Consider the following 18,498-nt stretch of genomic DNA (forward strand, 5'->3'; position numbering starts at 1 on the left):
AAGAGGGAGGGGATGGGTGCATGGCACTCTTTTGCCCGACAGCTGTGCCTGGAGAGGCTGGGCCTCAGTTAGTCTGGGTCACAGTATACCACAATCTTGTACCAACAAGAAGGCTGCACCATATCTTGCTTGGCTACATAACTGCTGAGGGCTGGGTTCCCACTGTTGGGGTCAGGCTAGGGGTCAACTCGGTCCCCACAGGTCCTAAGAACAAGAGGGTGTCAGAGGAACAGGTGGGCTGTGTCGTGAGTGACAGAAGATGGGAATTCCGGGCCACGATCTAGTCCCTCAACTCCCTTGGTAAAAAACACCCACTCTTACAACCATCTGACTCTGCCAGGAATTGAACTGCTAGGAACATTCAGTGGTGGCGATGTGTGTACCCACAGGCCCCAGAACCCATGGAGCCACTGCATCTCCAGTAACCAGCTGGCATCTGATGGCTTTTGGTGTCCAGAGTCTTGCCCTCAATCCCCTGCCCTGCTCTGGGAACAGGAGGAGGCAGTGCCATTGCCCTCTGTTGCCTGGAGCTTGTGCGACACTCAAGGAGAGGTGCCAGGTGATCACTTGAGATGCTCTCGGCATCTTCCCTTCCTCGGTCCATGCTCTCGGCGCAGGAAGAGCAATGGCAGCAGGAACGCTCCAGCAGAAGCTGGAGGAAGCGAGGGAGGGAAGTCAGGTGCCCAGAACACGGGAGCCCTGCAGAGAGGGCTGCACAGGCCCAGCTGGCTCCACCCCTTCTCTGCTGACGTCTGGCCTCGAAATAGACTGGGAACTGAGTAACCTTGGAGGCGGGACAGAGGGGAGACAGCATATCAAGCTGGCTGATTAACGAGCTCTGCTGAAGTAGGTTTGAGAAATGACACCAGCGAGCCCCCAGCTTCCTCCCTAGTCGGGGGTCAGAGTGAGATACCCTCTCTGGGGAGCTGGCATGCTGTGGGGTCTAGAGTCCCCAACCAGCAGCTTCAGAGGAAGCTACAGGGGAAGCCTAGAGCACTACCCACTAGGGACACGGGACGTACCAGTCAGCCGAAGGCGACAAAGCAGCCCCCAGCCAATGGGTATGCAGAGCCCCACTTCTCTTTGGCAGCGCCTTAGGTGTGAACTCCAGGATGTGGTGGCACCAGGCCAGAGACCTGTGGCTGACCCAGCCCCTCCCCTTTCTCTGACAGCTGCCTCCACCACGGTGCTGTGGGGAGCAGTTCTTGGAGGAAGATCAGAGTGGGCCTCTCCCCGGGACACCTTTCACCACCTGGAGAGGTCTGTGCCAGCAGGATTTCTCAAAGGGAAGTACACACAGAATTATCCTCAGAACTGGTTGGAAATGCAGATTCCTGGGCTCCATAGCCTCAGAATCTGCTGCATCAGGCCTGGCGCAGGACCCAAGAATCTACATTTTTATTAAGGGCCTGGAGGCATTCTTGTGCTAGTGGCTGGGCAACCAGACCTTGAAAAACACTTTCGAGACTCTTGTTCCTGATCCAGAGGAAGGGGACCAGCTGGGAACTGTTCCCAAGACTGTTCACGTGCCTCTCAGGTGAAGCACAGCCTCCCTGCAGTAGTGTGGGAGAACGCGCCGGAATGGCTTGGACATCACAGACCGCAGAGGCCTCTCGGCCTCAGTGAGCACCCAATACCCAATACCCGGCCCTGAGTTCTCTTCTGGAACATCAAGGTTTTCAAAAAATGTCTCACTCCGTGGGTGAAGGAAGTTCTTGCCATAGCCAAACTATGCATGCCCTGCGGTGGCTCATGACCCTTCCAGAGTCACACTCACATGGGTATCTGCTGCCACACCCCCGGTGCCTCCTTTTGTGCTTGGGGCTTATGAAAATATTCCTTGGTTCACTGTCAAAGAATCCACAAGACATCGGGCTCATGCTAATTCATCCGATATCTTCATTAATGTGCACTCTAATCGTTCCGCTCTGTGTAAGGGCCGTCGCAGTCAAGTCCCTCGCACCTCTCTGCTGGCTGTGAAACCTCTGGGGTTCTGTGGCTCCTGTCTCCTCAGGGCCAGGGTGCAGTGGAGAGGGACACTCACTATTTCTTCTCTGCACACAGGTGCTGCTTTTGAGCCAGTGTGCAGGGCCAGCACCGCTGGCTGGGACACCAGCCACGTGGAGGATCACAGCTATTACTTTAGAGTGAGCGCTTTATTTAATTAAACAATTACTGCGACGGCCCTGGGGCGCTGTTTAGAAAGACATCAGGTTCTGCTTATGATATGCACCCTGTAACAGAGCAAGCATCGTGCAGGGAATAGCACAGCCTCACGGAACTTGGCAGGGCCACCACAAATGCCACAGACTGATCTACGGGATAAAATGAGCAGACAGACACGGAGCAGAAGAAAAATGGTGTGGCATATACAACGTTCATTTTAGTTAGCACAAAAATATTTAAGAACACGCCACGTTACTCTCAAGCTACTGGTAGGTTGCTAGATTCCACAGACTATGGAGGTTTTTGGCACCTTTTCTTTTTTTGGTGAAATGAAGCAAAAACAAAAAAACAAGGTGGGACGGGGAGGAGATCTGAAATCAACAACTGGGATGTACCCTGAACAAATACAATAAAATTAGTTTTAGTTATTTGCCCAGAAATGGGAGTTCTAGAAGTGGAGTGGGGTGCAGAGTGTGGGATGGATGGGGCTGTTGAGCTTTGGGAGCCTGCCTGAGGCTCAGCTTCTCCAGGGGAATGACTGCAAATGTGTGTGCACACATGGGTCGGTGGCCATGATCGGCCCCGGTGGCTTGGGAAGTGAGGCACACCCAGTTTTTATCCCTGACTGCACTGCTCACAAACAAGGAGGGCTCAGGCCTCGAGCTCAGGGTCTGACTAGGATCAGTGTGAGAGCCACAAAGAAACGGTCCTGAAAAAGCTCAGCGCAGAAGGTCCCCAGCAGGGATGCATACTCCCCCACGGAGCTCTACTTGGAAGCTTCCCAACCAAATTGGCCTGTGCACAGGTGTGGGGCTTGGTTATATACTTATCAAGCTCGGAGGAGCTCTCCCAGCTCAGGGATGTGGATGGGGAGGGGAAGGGGTGCTGGTTACTTCTTTCAGGTGGGCTGCTTATGATGTCCATCCCAACCTGTCTTCCTGTTTCTCCAGCAATAGGAACTAGGCTTTGGGGTTCTACACTTTTGCGTATGAATACACAGATACCTCCCTTTACACAACAGAAGGGCTCCTAAAGTTCTTTTATAAATTCTGAATTTTCACAGAACACCACATTAAATACACTAGAGAAACTAAGAACTTAAAGGAAATCTGAGGCAAATCCTTCTATAAAGCAACAAATCACTTTGTAGCAAGTAACTACCTTCTCAATTTATTTTATACATTTGGATTCTCATATAGTGGGGTTCCTAGGAGTTAAGAATGCTGGGTGTGTGGGGGACAAGTTCATGGCAACAGATCATTTTCCATCTCCATTCACTTCCCGGGTGAATTGGTGAGTGGAGGTGGGGTGAGGGAGGAGGAACCAGGTAAGTTACACTTCCTCATGTGCCTGGGAGTAGAACTGGCTTGCTGTGGGCAGGTGGTCTTTGCAAGGCTGTTCTCATTACTTTCCCGACAATGGAGGAGGTAAAGAAATATGGTTTAGGCTAACCACGCCAAATCCAAAAATCCAACATCTGAAATCCTGCAAAATCTGAAACTTTTTGAGCACCAACACGATCCTCAAAGGAAATGCTCATTGGAACATTTTGGATTTTGGATTTTTGCATTTGAGATGCTCTACTGTAAGTATAATAGAGATATTCTAAAATCTAGAAAAAATCTGAAATCAGAAATGCTCTGGTTCCAAATATTTTAGAGAAGGGATACCCAACCTGCACATTCTACCAGGGCCAGAGAAACTCAACTGTCATCTGTGAAGGGGGCTACGCTGGACGCCTGCTCAGAAGCTAGAATGCAAGATCCTGTCACCCCTCAGGACCTCAACAGAGGTCCATGAGCAGCTTCCGAGCTGGGGAAGGGAGCGGTAGGGAGAAGAAGCCACTGCCTGCTGCCTTGTGACTCGGAGTCCCCCAGTCTGGCACCCGTACTGAGACCATGGAGGTGATGGCATGGGAGACTAGGCTTTGTCCTCTCAGCTGGCACACAGCTATTGGCCAAGGTGGGGACAGGTTGTGGGCCGTGATGAATGGTGGGCCAGTTAACCAAACCCATGTCCCTGAGAGTGACATTAAAAACAAAAACAGTGGCTGGGCCCAGTAGCTCATACCTGTAATTCCAGCACTTTAGGAGGCCGAGGTGGGTGGATCACCTGAGGTCGGGAGTTCGAGACCAGCCTGACCAACATGGAGAAACCCCGTCTCTACTAAAATACAAAAATTAGCCAGGTGTGATGGCACATGCCTGTAATCCCAGTTACTCAGGAGGCTGAGGCAGGAGAATCACTTTAACGTGGGAGGTGCAAGTTGCAGTGAGCCGACATCACACCACTCAGCTCGCTGCCCACTCTAGCCTGGGCAACAAGAGTGAAACTCCATCTCAAAACAAACAAACAAAAAACAAAAACAGCAACCCTCTCACTGAGCAGGAGGAGGAAGCATGGGCCAAACCCCCAAGGGCACTGGGGGTGAGGGTGTAGGAGGCAGTCACAGGGTGACTCAGGGAGGTGTCACTGTGGTGTCCTCAGCAAGGTGAGGGGAAGAAAGGATGGAAGGGGGCCAGACTCAGATAGGAGCAACAGTGGTGGAAGAACGGGAGGGGTGGTGGGGGCTCACGCTGTCCCTGGCCCAGAGTTAGCGAGACAAGCTGCAGTGTCGGAGTGAGTGACAGGCAACCTGAATTTCATTTAGGAAGGGGTGGGGGGATGGAAAGCACACAGAAGGACAAGAAGCCATTCCTGGTCTAAGATATACAGACAGCTCCTCAGGAAAAAACCAAGCAAGCAAGAACAACACAGGCCTGTCCCTGTATTATTGATTTCCTTGAAAAAGAGACAAGCTAATCCTTTGAAGTCACCATTTCAGTCTGAGCGCAGTCACTGCCTGAAGTTACAGCTCACTCAGCATTAGACTCTCAGCTCTGTTTGCGTAGTGGACACGGGCACGTACGTTTTTGGGATGCGGGGAAGAAATGAATTCTTCCTTGAAACCCAATCTCATGGGATGAACGCAGAAGGCTTAGCACCTGTGGGACAAAAAGGACCTGGGACACGAATCTCAGGGGCTCATGACCCCACACAAAGCTGGCTGAAGACACCGCGAAGCCTCACTGAGTCCCACTCCTGGCAGTGGGGGGCATAGGTTTGAACAACTGCACTCAGTGCACCTGTGGTGCCACCCAGGGGTGATGGGCATATCTCCACAGGTGAGAGGGGAAGAAAGGGTGAAAGGCAAAACAAACTCGACCCTTATGGAGTCTCCAGAACTGAATGAGGAGGAACTGACAAGAGGTGCATTGGGAGGGAGAAGAAAGAAAAGGAAAGGAAAGAAGATGGGCTTCCCGGGTCACCCCAGTGAGCCCCCAGTGGTCGCCATCCTATTAAGGGGGCACTTGGATGTCCCCAACCCTGGAAGCAACACCCTTCCCCCTCCGGGCATCCTGGAGTCTCCTTCTGACTCGACCTGGTTTGGTGTGAGCCAGATGGGAGGGTGAACATTGCCCAGGAAGGGACGTTCTCGCCAGGCTGCCTGCTTGCTGGGCTGAGGGTCCTGCTTTCTGTTTCCAGACGGGCCAACCCACTAGACTTGTCCACGGAGATAGCTCACTTCTCCTGTCCACGTTCTTGCCAGGCCCTCCCCGGGCCACCTTTCTTGTCTGACTGCGTTTCACTCACAAACCCGAGGGGCAGCGTTCACCTGTGTTCTCTGGAGTTGTGCTCTGGGGGCACCACTGACGTTGAAAGCAACAGGAGTAGTGCCTGGGAGGCGGGCAGCACAGAGTCCTGAGAGTCTCCAGTCTGGTGGTCACTGCCATTCTTAAAACCTGTTGTTTCTCTAATCTTCCCTCTTCACTGGTCCTTCCTCTAGGCCACCTCCTACCCCAGCACTGGTAAGAATAAATATTCAAGTGAAGGCAGCAGTGACCCACTTATTAGCAGATGCCACAGCCCCAGGGCACAGTTGGCTGACGCTGAAAGAACAGAGACCACGGCAGGGGAAGAAGTGTCCTTGGGAAGAGGCACTAATTCCAACACTACTTGAGTGCCCAGGAAAAGCTAGCCTTGCTATCTAGGAGCGAGGGGTACCAAGGCAGACGGGGCATTGATTGAGTCGGTGACAATGACGGGCAGACCTGCAAAGGCGCTCACTCACCAGGGACCACACTCGGCTGTTTCACCCCAACCGCCTGCAAACGTCAGGCTCCCAGGGCTGAGAACAGGTGCTCCGTGCCCCGGCCTGTGCATGGCAGTGGGGGCTGCCCCCAAAGCAGAGCCCACGGACCTGAGTCTTGGGCAAATGGAGCAAGTCTGTGTCACCAGGGCAGGACAGAGCTGAGAGGCCAAAGAGTTGAGCAGTTGTCTGTCTGCTTCAGCTCCAGGATCCCAGGAAGCCCCTGTCTCTGAGTCAGTTTTCTCTGCTGTGAAATGGGATGATGCCGTGTACTTTACTGTGTGGCTGGGAGTCAAAAGTCACTGATACATGCTACACGGAAGCAAGGTAAACCGTGGGAGGGCGGGGCACTCACAGCACGCAAGGCACTGCCATGCGGGCACATCAATCCATCTGCACCCTCACGAAAAGGATATTTTCTCCTTGAGTGGTACTATTTTAGGAGGAAACCATTTGGTTTTGAAATGGGGACTGCACACCGTTTTAAGTGTTGCAAACAGACAAAGGCCAGTGTTGCCATGTGAGAGGGAGCCAAGATGGAGTCCTGGCAGAGGGAGAGAGAACAGGGCTGTCACAAAGGCCTGGAAGGAAGGACCCTTCTGGTGTCAACGTGAGCCTGAATCTCAGGCTGACCTAGCCCTCTAGGAAGAGGCCAGCAGACAGAAATCCCCCTGGCCCTCCACTTCTTCAAGGGGGTGTCTGGGGGGAGCTTGGGAAGGACTGGCTCTGTCACAGGGGGTGGCAGGGCACTAGCCAGGCACTTGCAGGCCATATCCCTCTCCCAAGTCACCTGTGCCCTGGAGGTGGATCTCACAGCTCCTGTGTTCAAGGCAGAACAGGCGGCCAGGGTGACCTTGTCCTGTCCCAGGGCAGCCAACAAGAGGCCCCCTGCTCAACACGGCCGTTTGCGACCAGGTCTCCAGCCAGGATAAGCTCCGCTCTGCCATCTGCACTCCCAGCTCTGTTCAGCTGGGACCTGCAGGGCCACCTGCAACCCAGTAGCATCTGTCCACCTGTGAGCGGTGAATGTTGCTTGCTGCTCACTCTTCCTAACGGTGAGAGGCTTTCAGCACTTGGGAGTCCCCACTGTCACCTCTGACACTGCTTCCCTCTGACTCTCTCTAGGAGGAGGGATGGGTCCAGGGAGGGGACAGGAATATCGGCTGGCAGGTGATGCAGGAATGAGGAAGTGCAACAAAGCTGCTGGGTAGTGCCCTCGATCCCAGGGGAGAGTGCCACACGCCTGCATCCCAGACACTTGGGACAGTCTGAGTCCCAAACGCAACTGGTTCGCACACAATCCTATCACCTCACCAGGGGTCCCTGGCTCCTTCGTGCTGTAGAGGAAGGAATGAAATGACAACTTCTGACTGTGTTGTCTACCAAAGCCGGAGAAACTGCAGAAAGAATCCTGAGATGCTCCCCAGCCTGGAGGCAAGGTTACCTGTTTGAAAGAGCTGGAGCATCTCACATGTTCCCATTTGATTTTTCAAAAGAGCAGGAGGGATGATTGGGGCGGGGGAGGGCCTGAGAATCCAAGGCCAGCTGACAGCAGATCCTGATGATAATCTCCATGGGCCCTAATAACAGCCTCCAGCTGCAGTGGCCTGCTGGGACACCCCAGAGAGCCCACTGAAGCAGCAAGTGACTCAGGGGACCTCCGCCCCATGGCACCCTGCTCTGTGGCTCCTCCAGGGAGGGAGAGGGAGAAAGTGACTCATATCAGCTGCGCCGGGAAGCACAGGACGTGGATGAGGGTCGTCAGGTGCAAAGAGAGGGGTTGGAATTTTCCACTGGTGAAGGTCAAGGGCTTTTTTTCTAGGTAACCATGATGCTACACACAGGCCAGCCCTGGAGACAGTTACTACAGCAAGGATTATCACTGTGCATGTGCGTCTCAGGAGCATTCCTGGGAAGACACAGAAGAAATCGCTTCCAGACGACTTTCTGAAAGTTAGATCACAATATAAAAGTCTGCATCTCTGTCCCCCAGAACCTACTGCTGCAGAATGGCAATGAAGAAGAGATTATTAGTAGGCCCCTTTTAAAAATGCAGGTTGGGTAGGGGCATCATCTACCTGAGACAAACAAGATCTGTGTGCAGGGTAGGGAGGTGCTTTCAATCCTCCCCCAACCTGCTTGCTGCCTTGCTGAACATTTTGAGTGAAGTCTGGCTGGCAGCAAAATCAGAAATAGCTGGTGGTAAGAGGCCGCACGGCGTCTCTAGAAGGGATGGACAATCTTCTGAAACAGAATGACTAGGGGGCAAGGGGGAAGGACAGCCCTCCTCCTCTGGGGCCCAAGGGGCCACTTGCTGGAAGCTAGTTCCCCTGACCTTTCCAAAGATGCACAGGGATAAGCCCTGCAGGCCAGAATTGGGAGGGAAGATGCTGTCCTCACTCGCAGGAGAGCTCAGGACTGAGGGAGAAAACACATCTTTGCCAACCCCTTCCTCCAGTCACTTTGCCCCTTCCAACTCACCGAGGGAGGGGAAGGGCCTGCAGAGCGATAAAAGCACCAGAGTTTGGGGTCATGGGAATAGCAGGCTACTGTTCTGCAGAACCTCACACCCTGGGAGCCACATGCAAAACTGAGAAGTGACTTCTGAGACAACACCAAGGCCCATCTGCCTTGACTTCTCCAAACTGGATAGAGGAGCCCATGCAAACCAAAAGCCTTCGGAGCAAACACAAGCCCCCAGCAGGGTACTGGGGTGTGGGGAAGGATACAGTCACTGGCCCAGAAAGAGAAGGCACTTGTGGGTAGCCAGGGTCTCCACTCCTGTTCTGCAGCCTCTGCTTCCTGTTTTCGTGGCTTTCTGCAGGCTCTGATGACAATTAGCTCTATGAGTTATACATGCAATATCTGGGCAATGAAGGCAGTAATTAATGCCCGTCTGCTTTCCTGAAGCGTTCCTTCTGTTCAGTTAGAGAGTTATTGAGATCCAGGGAGAGAGGCTTCCATCATATGGAAGGTTTATAGGAATCAGTGAGGGAACCATTTAACAAGGCAAGAATAACGCTTCTAAATAATTTATCAGGCAAATGGCAGCAGCCAATATTCCCAGCGCAGTATCCATTTTGCTGGTGGGTGGGGAGTGTGCCCAGCAGGGTCTTTAGATTCCAGTCGCATCCCCAGCAAAGACCCACTAGACTGGCTCTGCTGTGGCTGCTCAGTCCTGAACATGCTACCGTGTCTGTGCGAGCTGCTCGAACCCTGTCCTCCACCACCTCCTTCTGCCCATCTACCCTGCTAGAGATCCAGATGGGGACTTTCACTTACTAATACCTTTGCTAATTTTGTCACTCATGGTTTGTTGAGTGCTAAGAGGCTAACGAGCCTCAGCTGTGCTGCTAGTGCCTGGGTTCTCCCCTCTGGCTGCCATGCTGGTTCCTGTTCCCGCCCCAAAGCTGGGGGATATGGAGAAGAGTGCCAGACAATCAACCTGCTACCAAATTCCCACCAGATGTGTGACGGAGGAATCAGATGCAGTTCTACTAAAAGACAAACTGCTAGCCACAGCTGAATGTGCAGGAGAAGAAACACAGATCATTAGCCGATGGCCCCAGAGATGCAGAGAGGAAAACCAACACCCACGTGGCCCAGGCCACAGAGTTCCTGCAGTAGGTCTGTAGAGCGGGACTAGGAGGGCAAGAAAAACCATTCAGTGGCTCCTTGGGGTGAACAAATCCGGAACCAAATAGCCCGCAGGGCCTGTGGAAACCTTTACTCAGATAGGGATAATGAAGTCAGGAGGCCAGCTCCCTGAAAAGCTTGGCTCTCTCTTGGTCCCTGCCTCCCCACTCCAAATCAGCCAAGTGGCCACGTGTCAAACTGTGTGTCACCTGGCACACCTAAATTTATGTCAGGGCTGAGGAGGACCAAGAGGAAGCAGAGAATATTAATAGATACTGCAACAGTTAAAGAAAAACATTTCTGAGTCCCGCCCCCAGAGTAGGCAGAGATAAATAACCGTCTCTGGTTTTGTATCTTATTATCCAGGACCTGTCTGGCATATTATTCGGCTCCCTGCCCCCAACAATGGCACAAAGCAATCAAGAACAAGCCTGGAGATTCATCATCTTCTTTTGTCCACTGGGAAGATGAAAGGAGGATGAAAGATAGGAAGAGAGTTGGGCTGATCCTTCCTTATCTGGAGAGGATGTTTATGGCTAGACCCAGCATCGAACCATATGCTCTCGGGCTGCCCAGGAGTAAGGTCAAAATATGGAAGTTTCTGGAAAATGAGATCTGGCACTCTTGGAGAACTCTGCTGAGAGTGGCCCTAGAGCCTGAGCTAGGTTTACAACAGTCACGGTCTTGAATCTGGTGGCTATGACCCGAGTGCCTACTCCAAACCACGCTTGACTTTGAGGCCTGCTCCCAGGAGCCTTGGGGGCTAGACGCTTAGTGATGCAATCCATTTCTGCCTGGCGCCAAGGCCCCAGTGCTTAGCCAGAGTGTGGAGAAGGGTAGACCCTCCTCTCCAGGGAAAGGGTTCTACCAGGAAGTAAAGGCACTTCAGATGCCCTCAGTTGCCCAGGCTGGGCTGGGGCACAGACACTCACCAAGTAGATGCGGTAGGCGTCCACACGGCGCAGGGGCCCCCAGCACCGGTCAGTGTCGTTGTATTTGCTATCTGCCTCCACGCCGCAGGAGTCATTGCCAGTGGTGCTGCTGATAAAGAGAATGATAGCAGGCCCAGGCTCAGCGAGGCCACTTGGCTTGGCTGGGGGAGACAGAAGCCACTCCCTGCACAGCTGCCTGAGCACCAACAATCAGACTTTTCACAATCCACATTGCGAGATGCATCTCTGAGGACGCACCCTCCTTATTCCTGCAGCACCATTTCCCAATGACTCAGGAGCCCTTGGTGGGAGCCCAGTGGGGCAGGGAAGGGGACAGTGACATGAGCTAAGGACAGAGAGCACGGCTGGCTGTGGTCTGTGCAGAAAAGGGCCTGGGAATCTGCATTCCCTAGACGCAATGAAGTCACTCAGCATGGTGCTTGTCCCCTGGACGCTCTGGCTGACTGGCTGAGGAAGCCCCTTTGGCTACAGTCAGCTTGGGGGTTGGGGGGAACTCACCAGGTCACCTGCATGAGGGAAAAGGGCACGGCAGCAGCATAGATGGCGAGGTCCCCATACAGGTAAACGATGATGCAGAAATAGAACAAGTTGACCCCCACTGGAAGGAACACAGCCATCAGTCAGGGAGCCACAAAGAGATGTCTGCATTTTTTTTTTTTGACTAAATCTCTACCTCTCCCATAGCTTTCACTTCTCCAAGCTGTTTACTTTCTATAAAAAGTGGGAAAATGACCCCAAAGTCCTATTTCTTTTTCTGGCTGGCTACACTGTGATGCTGACAGGAGATAGATCAGCTCATGACTTTCACCTGAGAGGGCTCAGCGAGGCTGGGAGGATCAGAGAGATCTTGAAGCCAGACAGGTGTATGGTGAGTGTGAAGCTTGGCATGGCCAGGGAGGAACCAGATGTGCCTTCATGCTTGGGACAGGCTTCGGGAGGGAGGAGGGGTGCCAAGTCAGGAGCCTGAACCCCTGAGTGCATCTGGGCTGGGGGCCCCCTCCGGTGTCAGGCAACACCAGGCTCTAAGACAAGAGATTGCTACTGAAGAGCTGAAGCAAAGAGAAGTTGACGGAAACAGCCCAGCTCTCTGAAGCTGAGATCCAAAGGGTAAAAAGCCCTTGATTTCCAAAGGCCAAGTGCCTCATTCTGAATCTGACTGATCGCAAGCACACGGTGGCCTGGTGTTCTGCGGGGGACGGTGCTCAAGACAGGCTCTCTTTCCTTCTTATGGGAAGCACTGACTCTGGAAGGTGCGTGACGCCGACACTCCTGCTGCAGAGGCCACATTTTTCCCCTCTCACTCCAGCAGGAGGCTGAACAAGAAGTTGGGAACACGGGGCTGTAGTCCTGATTCCATCAGACTTGTTTCAGGACCCCAGCAAGTCGTCTCCTAACCTATGATAGGAGAAGAATCCCATCTGGTCATCTTCCACAAATGATTCCAGCTAGAAAGGTCAGGTACAAGGGCTCTGAAAAGAGCGGCAGGGCCCTACGACCTAAGGGTTACTGCCCAGACAACCGGTCTCCACCCCTGCTCAGACAGATGCTCACGTTTTTGATGTCACTGGTCTCAAGCTGCTGGCTTCTCTGAGAACATAAAGAAAAATGAAGTGACAGTTCCCTTCTAATCCTGGTGGCTCAGAAGAGCCTGCAGGGTCCCCAAGGGAAAGCCTAGGACATGTTACTCCTGGGCCATGTGAGGTCAGCTCTGTTCCTAGGAGTCTGGGGGGAAAAGGCTGAGAAAACACGATTCTTGAGGGGACCCAGGAGGGTCTCAGCACCCGCTTTTTGAATATGGCATGTCCTTCCCTGGCATGTCAGAGCTAGCCTGATGTCCAAGCTTAGCGGCCTTTGGGGTTGGCCTGTCACTCAGGCCCAGGCTCCAGGTACAGCGTGCACTCCAGCTTGCATTCAGCTCTGAGAGGACGCATTGTCCCCCGCCCCACTCCCAGCCTTTCCTCCACCTGCCAATGGACTCTGGCATCAGCTCTGTTTATAAACTGCCATTGGCCCTCCCTGATCAATAAATTTCATTACTAGACACAAAATAAGAGGATCAATGAACTTCCTGAGAGGACATCGATGGCTAGGCCTGCATTTCTGATTACAAAAAATGAGCCGAGACCCTAAGGGAGCCTCCTATAGAGGGGGCAGCCCCACCAAGGGCGAAGATGACAATCTGACAGTTTGTGAATCAGGAATGAGGCAGAACGGAGGTTTTTAGCTGGGGTGATTTTGCCTCCCAGACTCTACTGGGAACATCTGACAATATCTGAAGACAGTTTTGACTGTCGTAACTAGGAGGTGCTACTGGCAACTAGTGGGCAGGCACAGAACCCTACCAGGCACAGAACAGGCCCACAAAGAGAAATTCTCCCATCCAAACATCAACAGGGTTAAGCCTGAGAAACTCTGGGGTAGAGAAGGAGACTCCCTCTAAGTGTGAGGCTGATCTCAGACAAATATCTTTATTTTCTGTTAGATTTAGGCAAATTAGGAGTCTACTCTGTGATGGGGGGATAAAAGGTAAAACCGCTGGTTCCTAGAATCTTAAGAAATCAGGGCAGATTGCAGAACACGAATTTGAGAAAGGAGGTTTAAAAGGCATATGTCCTCCCTCCAGCGTGCACTTTATTTTAAAGACTGCGTTTGGAAGGGGACTTTGTGTGGCTGCCAGGAGGAGACGCTTACGCTTGCTCAGGCTGGTGAGATGGAAGGGATAGAAATGGAACAAAGGAGAAGCACAGAAGCGGGCTGAACTGGCCAGTTGGTTTTGATGAATTCTGAAAACCTTCTGTGAGGCCAGTCCAGCAGGGAGGGTGAACTGGGCCCTTGGGCGGCCTTTGGCTAATAATCACATCGCCCCACCAATAACAAACTAAATGCTTAATGTCCTAAAGAGCAGTCAAGGAGATTCTAGCTCCTGCAGTCCCCCCAGCTCTAAGTTAAGTGCAGACATATTTAAGACTAGAAAGAACTGGTGGGGCAGCCCATTCAACAAATGGGGCTTTGACAAAGGGGCAAAATCTCCCAAGACAGTTGCAAGGGGAAGGGTGAACTGAGAATGTGTCTGACTCACTGAAACGGAAATAAGGTCTGGGCACATTAAAAACTCAACTCTTTTCTCTCTCTCTCTTTTTTTTTTTTTTTTTTTTTTTTTGAGACAAGGTCTCACTCTGTCACCCAGGCTGGAGTGCAGTGGTGTGATCTCAGCTCACTGCAACCTCTGTCTCCTGGGTTCATGTGATTCTTGTGCCTCAGCCTCTGGAGTAGCTGGAACCACAGGTGTGTACCACTATGCGTGGCTAATTTTCATATTTTTAATAGAGACGGGGTTTCACCATGTTTGCCAGGCTGGTCTCTAACTCCTGGTCTCAGGTGATCTGCCTGCCTTGACCTCCCCAAGTGCTGGGATTACAGGCATGAGCCACCATGCCCGGCCACTAAACTCTTAAATAGCTCATCTTCCAAAAGAACAAGATTTGCCATGGAGGTATAAGATGTCACTGTAACACCCAACAACCCAACCCCAGAATTAGGTAGCTCTCTTTTGACTGCAGCCAGATCCCAGGAAGGAGCAGGTTCACCACCACACTCCAGGGCTCCTGGCCCACTCGGCCAGCCTGCCTGTGGGCTCCTAGCGCCCTCTGCCGGCCACTGGGAAGCCAGGCCCAGGCGTGCGTGTGGCAGATCCTATTGCTGTCAGGTGTTATTCCAGACAGAATCGGCCAGAACAGGGCAAGGTCAGAGGCAATCAAGCAGGAGGTGTAAAACCAACAGCCAGCCTCCATCAGCTTCCTTTGCAGGAAAAGGAAAAACTTCTTTTGTAGCTGCCTGGGATCCCTGACCTCTGCTGGGGTAGCTGCCTGGGGTCCCTGACCTCCGCTGGGGTAGCTGCCTGGGGTCCCTGACCTCCGCTGGGGTAGCTGCCTGGGGTCCCTGACCTCCGCTGGGGTAGCTGCCTGGGGTCCCTGACCTCCGCTGGGGTAGCTGCCTGGGGTCCCTGACCTCCGCTGGGGTAGCTGCCTGGGGTCCCTGACCTCCGCTGGGGTAGCTGCCTGGGGTCCCTGACCTCCGCTGGGGTAGCTGCCTGGGGTCCCTGACCTCCGCTGGGGTAGCTGCCTGGGGTCCCTGACCTCCGCTGGGGTAGCTGCCTGGGGTCCCTGACCTCCGCTGGAGTAGCTGCCTGCGTTCCTGACCTCTGCTGGAGTAGCTGCCTTGGGTTCTTGACTTCTGCTAGAGAAGTCACCTCTTTATTTTTAATGCCCACAGACAGGGAGGAATCCAGGAAAACAGGTCAGCAAGGTGGCTTCTCAGGTGTTGAGGAAGCAGCTCCTCCATCTGCTCTGCCCCTGGCCTGGCCATCAGGGTGGAACCCTCATTACAAGAGTACAGGTCTGCAGGGAAGCACCAGCTCCGTTTCCCCACACCCCACCCCCAAAAGAACTTCTACCTTTATTGAAGAACATGGAGGCCATTTGTCCCATTTCCACCCGGTCTGTGATTTCAAACAGGTTGGGAGATCCACGTCTCTCTGTGGAGCCAAAAGAACAAGGAAGAGGAAGTGGTTCTTCACATGGAGAGCTTCAGAGGGTGGTGTGGACCTCACTGAATCATCTAAACCATAAAATCCCTAAGTGTCCAAACTCGAGAAAACTTTTCCTAATGTTTCCTGCTTGAAATGGTTTAACAGTCTTTTTTTTTTTTAAAAAAAAAGGGAATTCAGAGACACTCCTGCTGGGGTGAAAGGGAGAGCGGGTGTCGGAGCCCAGCCCAGCCCAGGCCACCAGGGAGGAGAAAGCAAGGCAGCGGCGTGTGTGGACGTGAGGGACAGGCAGGAGGAAGAAGAGATGCCACAGAACGATATTTACTTAAGCTTCCAGGGAGCACTGGGCACGGAACCAGGCATTTAATCATCTCAGCAACAAGGGGGGAAACTGAGGCACAGAGGTCAAGGAATTCACCAAACTGCAAATCTAAGTAAGCAGCCCAGCCAGCAGGGGCCAGGCCTGTGTCCAGGACTGAAGCCCTGTTGCTCTTTTTGCTCTACCACAGGGCCTGGCTCAGAATCTGAGAGCAGGAAACGCCAGAGGAGTCTGTGGGGAGACTCCCCAGGGCCCTTTCCACGAAGAAAGGGAACCCTGTGGTCCAGAGGGAAGTGTGGGCCCACTAGGACCCCAAGACTTACGCACAGACAGGATGGGCCGCTTCTCTGCCCGCTCGTAGTTGTCCCGGATGAGAACATCACTGTCTGAGGCTGTGGAGGAGTCGTCGTCTTCCTCCTCCTGGTAGGTGGTGGGATAGATGAGGAGGAGGGAGAAAAACAAGGGAAAAAAAAGGAGCACATCAAAAAAATACAAAATGTTAGCCAGGTATGGTGTCATGCGTCTGCAGTCCCAGCTACCTGGGAGTCTGAGACAGGAGGACCACCTGAGTCCATGAGGTCGAGGCTGCAGAAAGCTGCAAATCCAAGACTGCACTCCGGCCTAGGTGACAGAGAGAGAGAAAAAAAAAAGGAGCAAGTAACTGTCTCAAAAAATAAAAAAGAGGAGCAAGTAACTCTACAGAAAAGCCCTGGGACAATGGAGAACCTGCTTCCTTTGTTTTTTTTTTTTTTTGAGACGGAGTTTTGCTCTTGTTGCCTAGGCTGGAGTGCAATGGCGCAATCTTGGCTCACTGGAACCTCCGCCTCCTGGGTTCAAGCGATTCTCCTGCTTCAGCCTCCAGAGTAGCTGGGATTACAGGCGCCTACCACCACGCCCAGCTAATTTTTGTATTTTTATTAGAGACGGGGTTTCATCATATTGGTCAGGCTGGTCTCGAACTCCTGACCTCAGGTAATTCACACGCCTCGGCCTCCCAAAGTGCTAGGATTATAGGTGTGAGCCACTGCGCCTGGTCTCTCTTTTTTTTTTGAGATGGACTCTCATTCTGTCACCCAGGCTGGAGCGCAGTGGCATGATCTCAGCTCACTGCAACCTCTGCCTCCCAGGTTCGAGTAATTCTCGTGCCTCAGCCTCCTGAGTAGCAGGGTTTACAAGCACACATCATCACTCCTGGCTAACGTTTGTAGTTTTAGTAGAGATGGGGTTTCACCATGTTGCCCAGGCTGATCTTGAACTCCTGACTTCAAGTGATCCTCCCGCCTTGGCCCCTCAAAGTGCTGGGATTACAGGCGTGAGCCCCCGTGCCAGCCCCTGTGTTCTTTTTTTCTGCGGGGCATCTGTATGGGATTAGGAAGCTCTCAGCACATCTATGCTGCCCTATTAGAAGCCGTGGAGGAATAAGTGACAGCAGTTCCTGGGTAGGAAGGTTCTAAACAGCTGAGCTGGGTGTGGGTCAGAGCAGGAGGGCCTGAGGCCAAGACGGGAAAGTGGACGAGGCTCCATTTGTACTCTAACTTTAGGTGGCCATTAAGCTTCAGCTCTGGGACTGCGTTCCTGGAGCAGCACCGTGGAGAGAGCCCGCCACGCACTGAGAGGAAAAGAACAGGCTGCTGAGACCGCCTCTTGGGTACCCAACGGAACAGAGGCACGGGCTGGAGATGAGGGCAACACACATACCTTGTGGTTCTCCATCCTCTTCCAGCGGAGCTGCGCGTTGGCTGCGGCCATGGCCTCTATCACAAAGGTGGTGGTCACGAAGCTGAAGGGGGCGCGTGCCCAGCACCAAAGGCAGACAGGAGGTTGGAGGAGGCACAGAGAGAAGGGAAACACCATTGAAAGACACGACCAGACCCACCAGCCCGGAGCATTCTCTTTTCTGAGAGGTGTTCCTTAGAGGTGGGTCTTACCTCATAAAAAGGTGTGCATGCTTTGATGTTGCTGTCTACAGTGAGAACATATTTCCAGTGCACAAGAGAGAGGGGCGTGATTTAAGTGATGGGAGGGAAACAACCCAAAAAAGAGAGGGAGCTGGGGGCAGAGGTGGTGCTGGGACAAGCTGAGCTGCACACCCAGGAGGGGCCGTGGTGGGGAGACGCCAAAGGATGCTCTGTGAAGGGAGGCTGGTTCACATAGGGCCCTCCAGGTTCTGGAAGGACAGCAGGCAGTTTTCACCTCACCTTGCAAGGACACAGGCAAGCGGTCACCTCCCAATTACATACACGAATGGAAGGAGCGCAGGCATGGATAATTGGCAATGGGCACTTGGCTCCGGAATCCATCCTTTTTTTCTTCGGCAGTACTTTTTACTTTCCAAATAATCTGGCTAATATTAAAATAAGCTTGCACTTCTATGGCCTAATTCGAAAGGGAGATTGGGAGGTGGCATCAGATGCTTGCCAAGAAGTCAGACTAGACTGGAACAATCATCTTTTCTTTTCCTCTTAAAGAAACTTGAGAGACCTAGATGACAGCTAGAATGCACGAACGCTTTTGTTAATGGAGGGTACAGAAGTGGGCTGCCTTCCTGCTAATTAAACCTGAGGTATGAATCCATCTCTGCCATGGAACAGTGGGGGACGAACATTCATCTCCTGCTTTCTTGAGGCCAGGACAGCTCTGCCACCAGACTCACCCCTGCCCCTCCCTGAGTGTTGACAGCTGGGGGGCTGACCGCTCGGCTCCGAGGTCAGGAGGGAGCTGAGTCGCTTGGTCCCACACCAGTTAGGAC

At 52.9% G+C, this 18,498-nt stretch overlaps 1 protein-coding gene across 3 annotated transcripts in view; it reads right to left on the minus strand.

The window, feature by feature from the left end:
• Nucleotides 1–18,498, minus strand: part of TMEM104 (transmembrane protein 104) — a 61,827-nt gene that overhangs the window by 32,800 nt on the left and 10,529 nt on the right. For 2 of the 3 annotated variants that reach the window (XM_012453753.2, XM_064369601.1), the window contains 5 exons: nt 17,448–17,529; nt 16,073–16,169; nt 15,338–15,418; nt 11,383–11,482; nt 10,864–10,972 (listed from right to left, as the gene is read on the minus strand). In XM_012453753.2, coding sequence (XP_012309176.2) covers nt 10,864–10,972; nt 11,383–11,482; nt 15,338–15,418; nt 16,073–16,169; nt 17,448–17,529 — 469 coding nt within the window. The remainder of the gene's footprint in view (nt 1–10,863; nt 10,973–11,382; nt 11,483–15,337; nt 15,419–16,072; nt 16,170–17,447; nt 17,530–18,498) is intronic. The other variant, XM_012453754.2, reaches the window with a different exon arrangement.

This window comes from Aotus nancymaae, unplaced genomic scaffold (genome assembly GCF_030222135.1).
Source record: "Aotus nancymaae isolate 86718 unplaced genomic scaffold, 86718_ANA_hifiasm-v0.15.2.pri h1tg000089l, whole genome shotgun sequence".
In the NCBI taxonomy this organism is placed as follows: Eukaryota; Metazoa; Chordata; class Mammalia; order Primates; family Aotidae; genus Aotus; species Aotus nancymaae.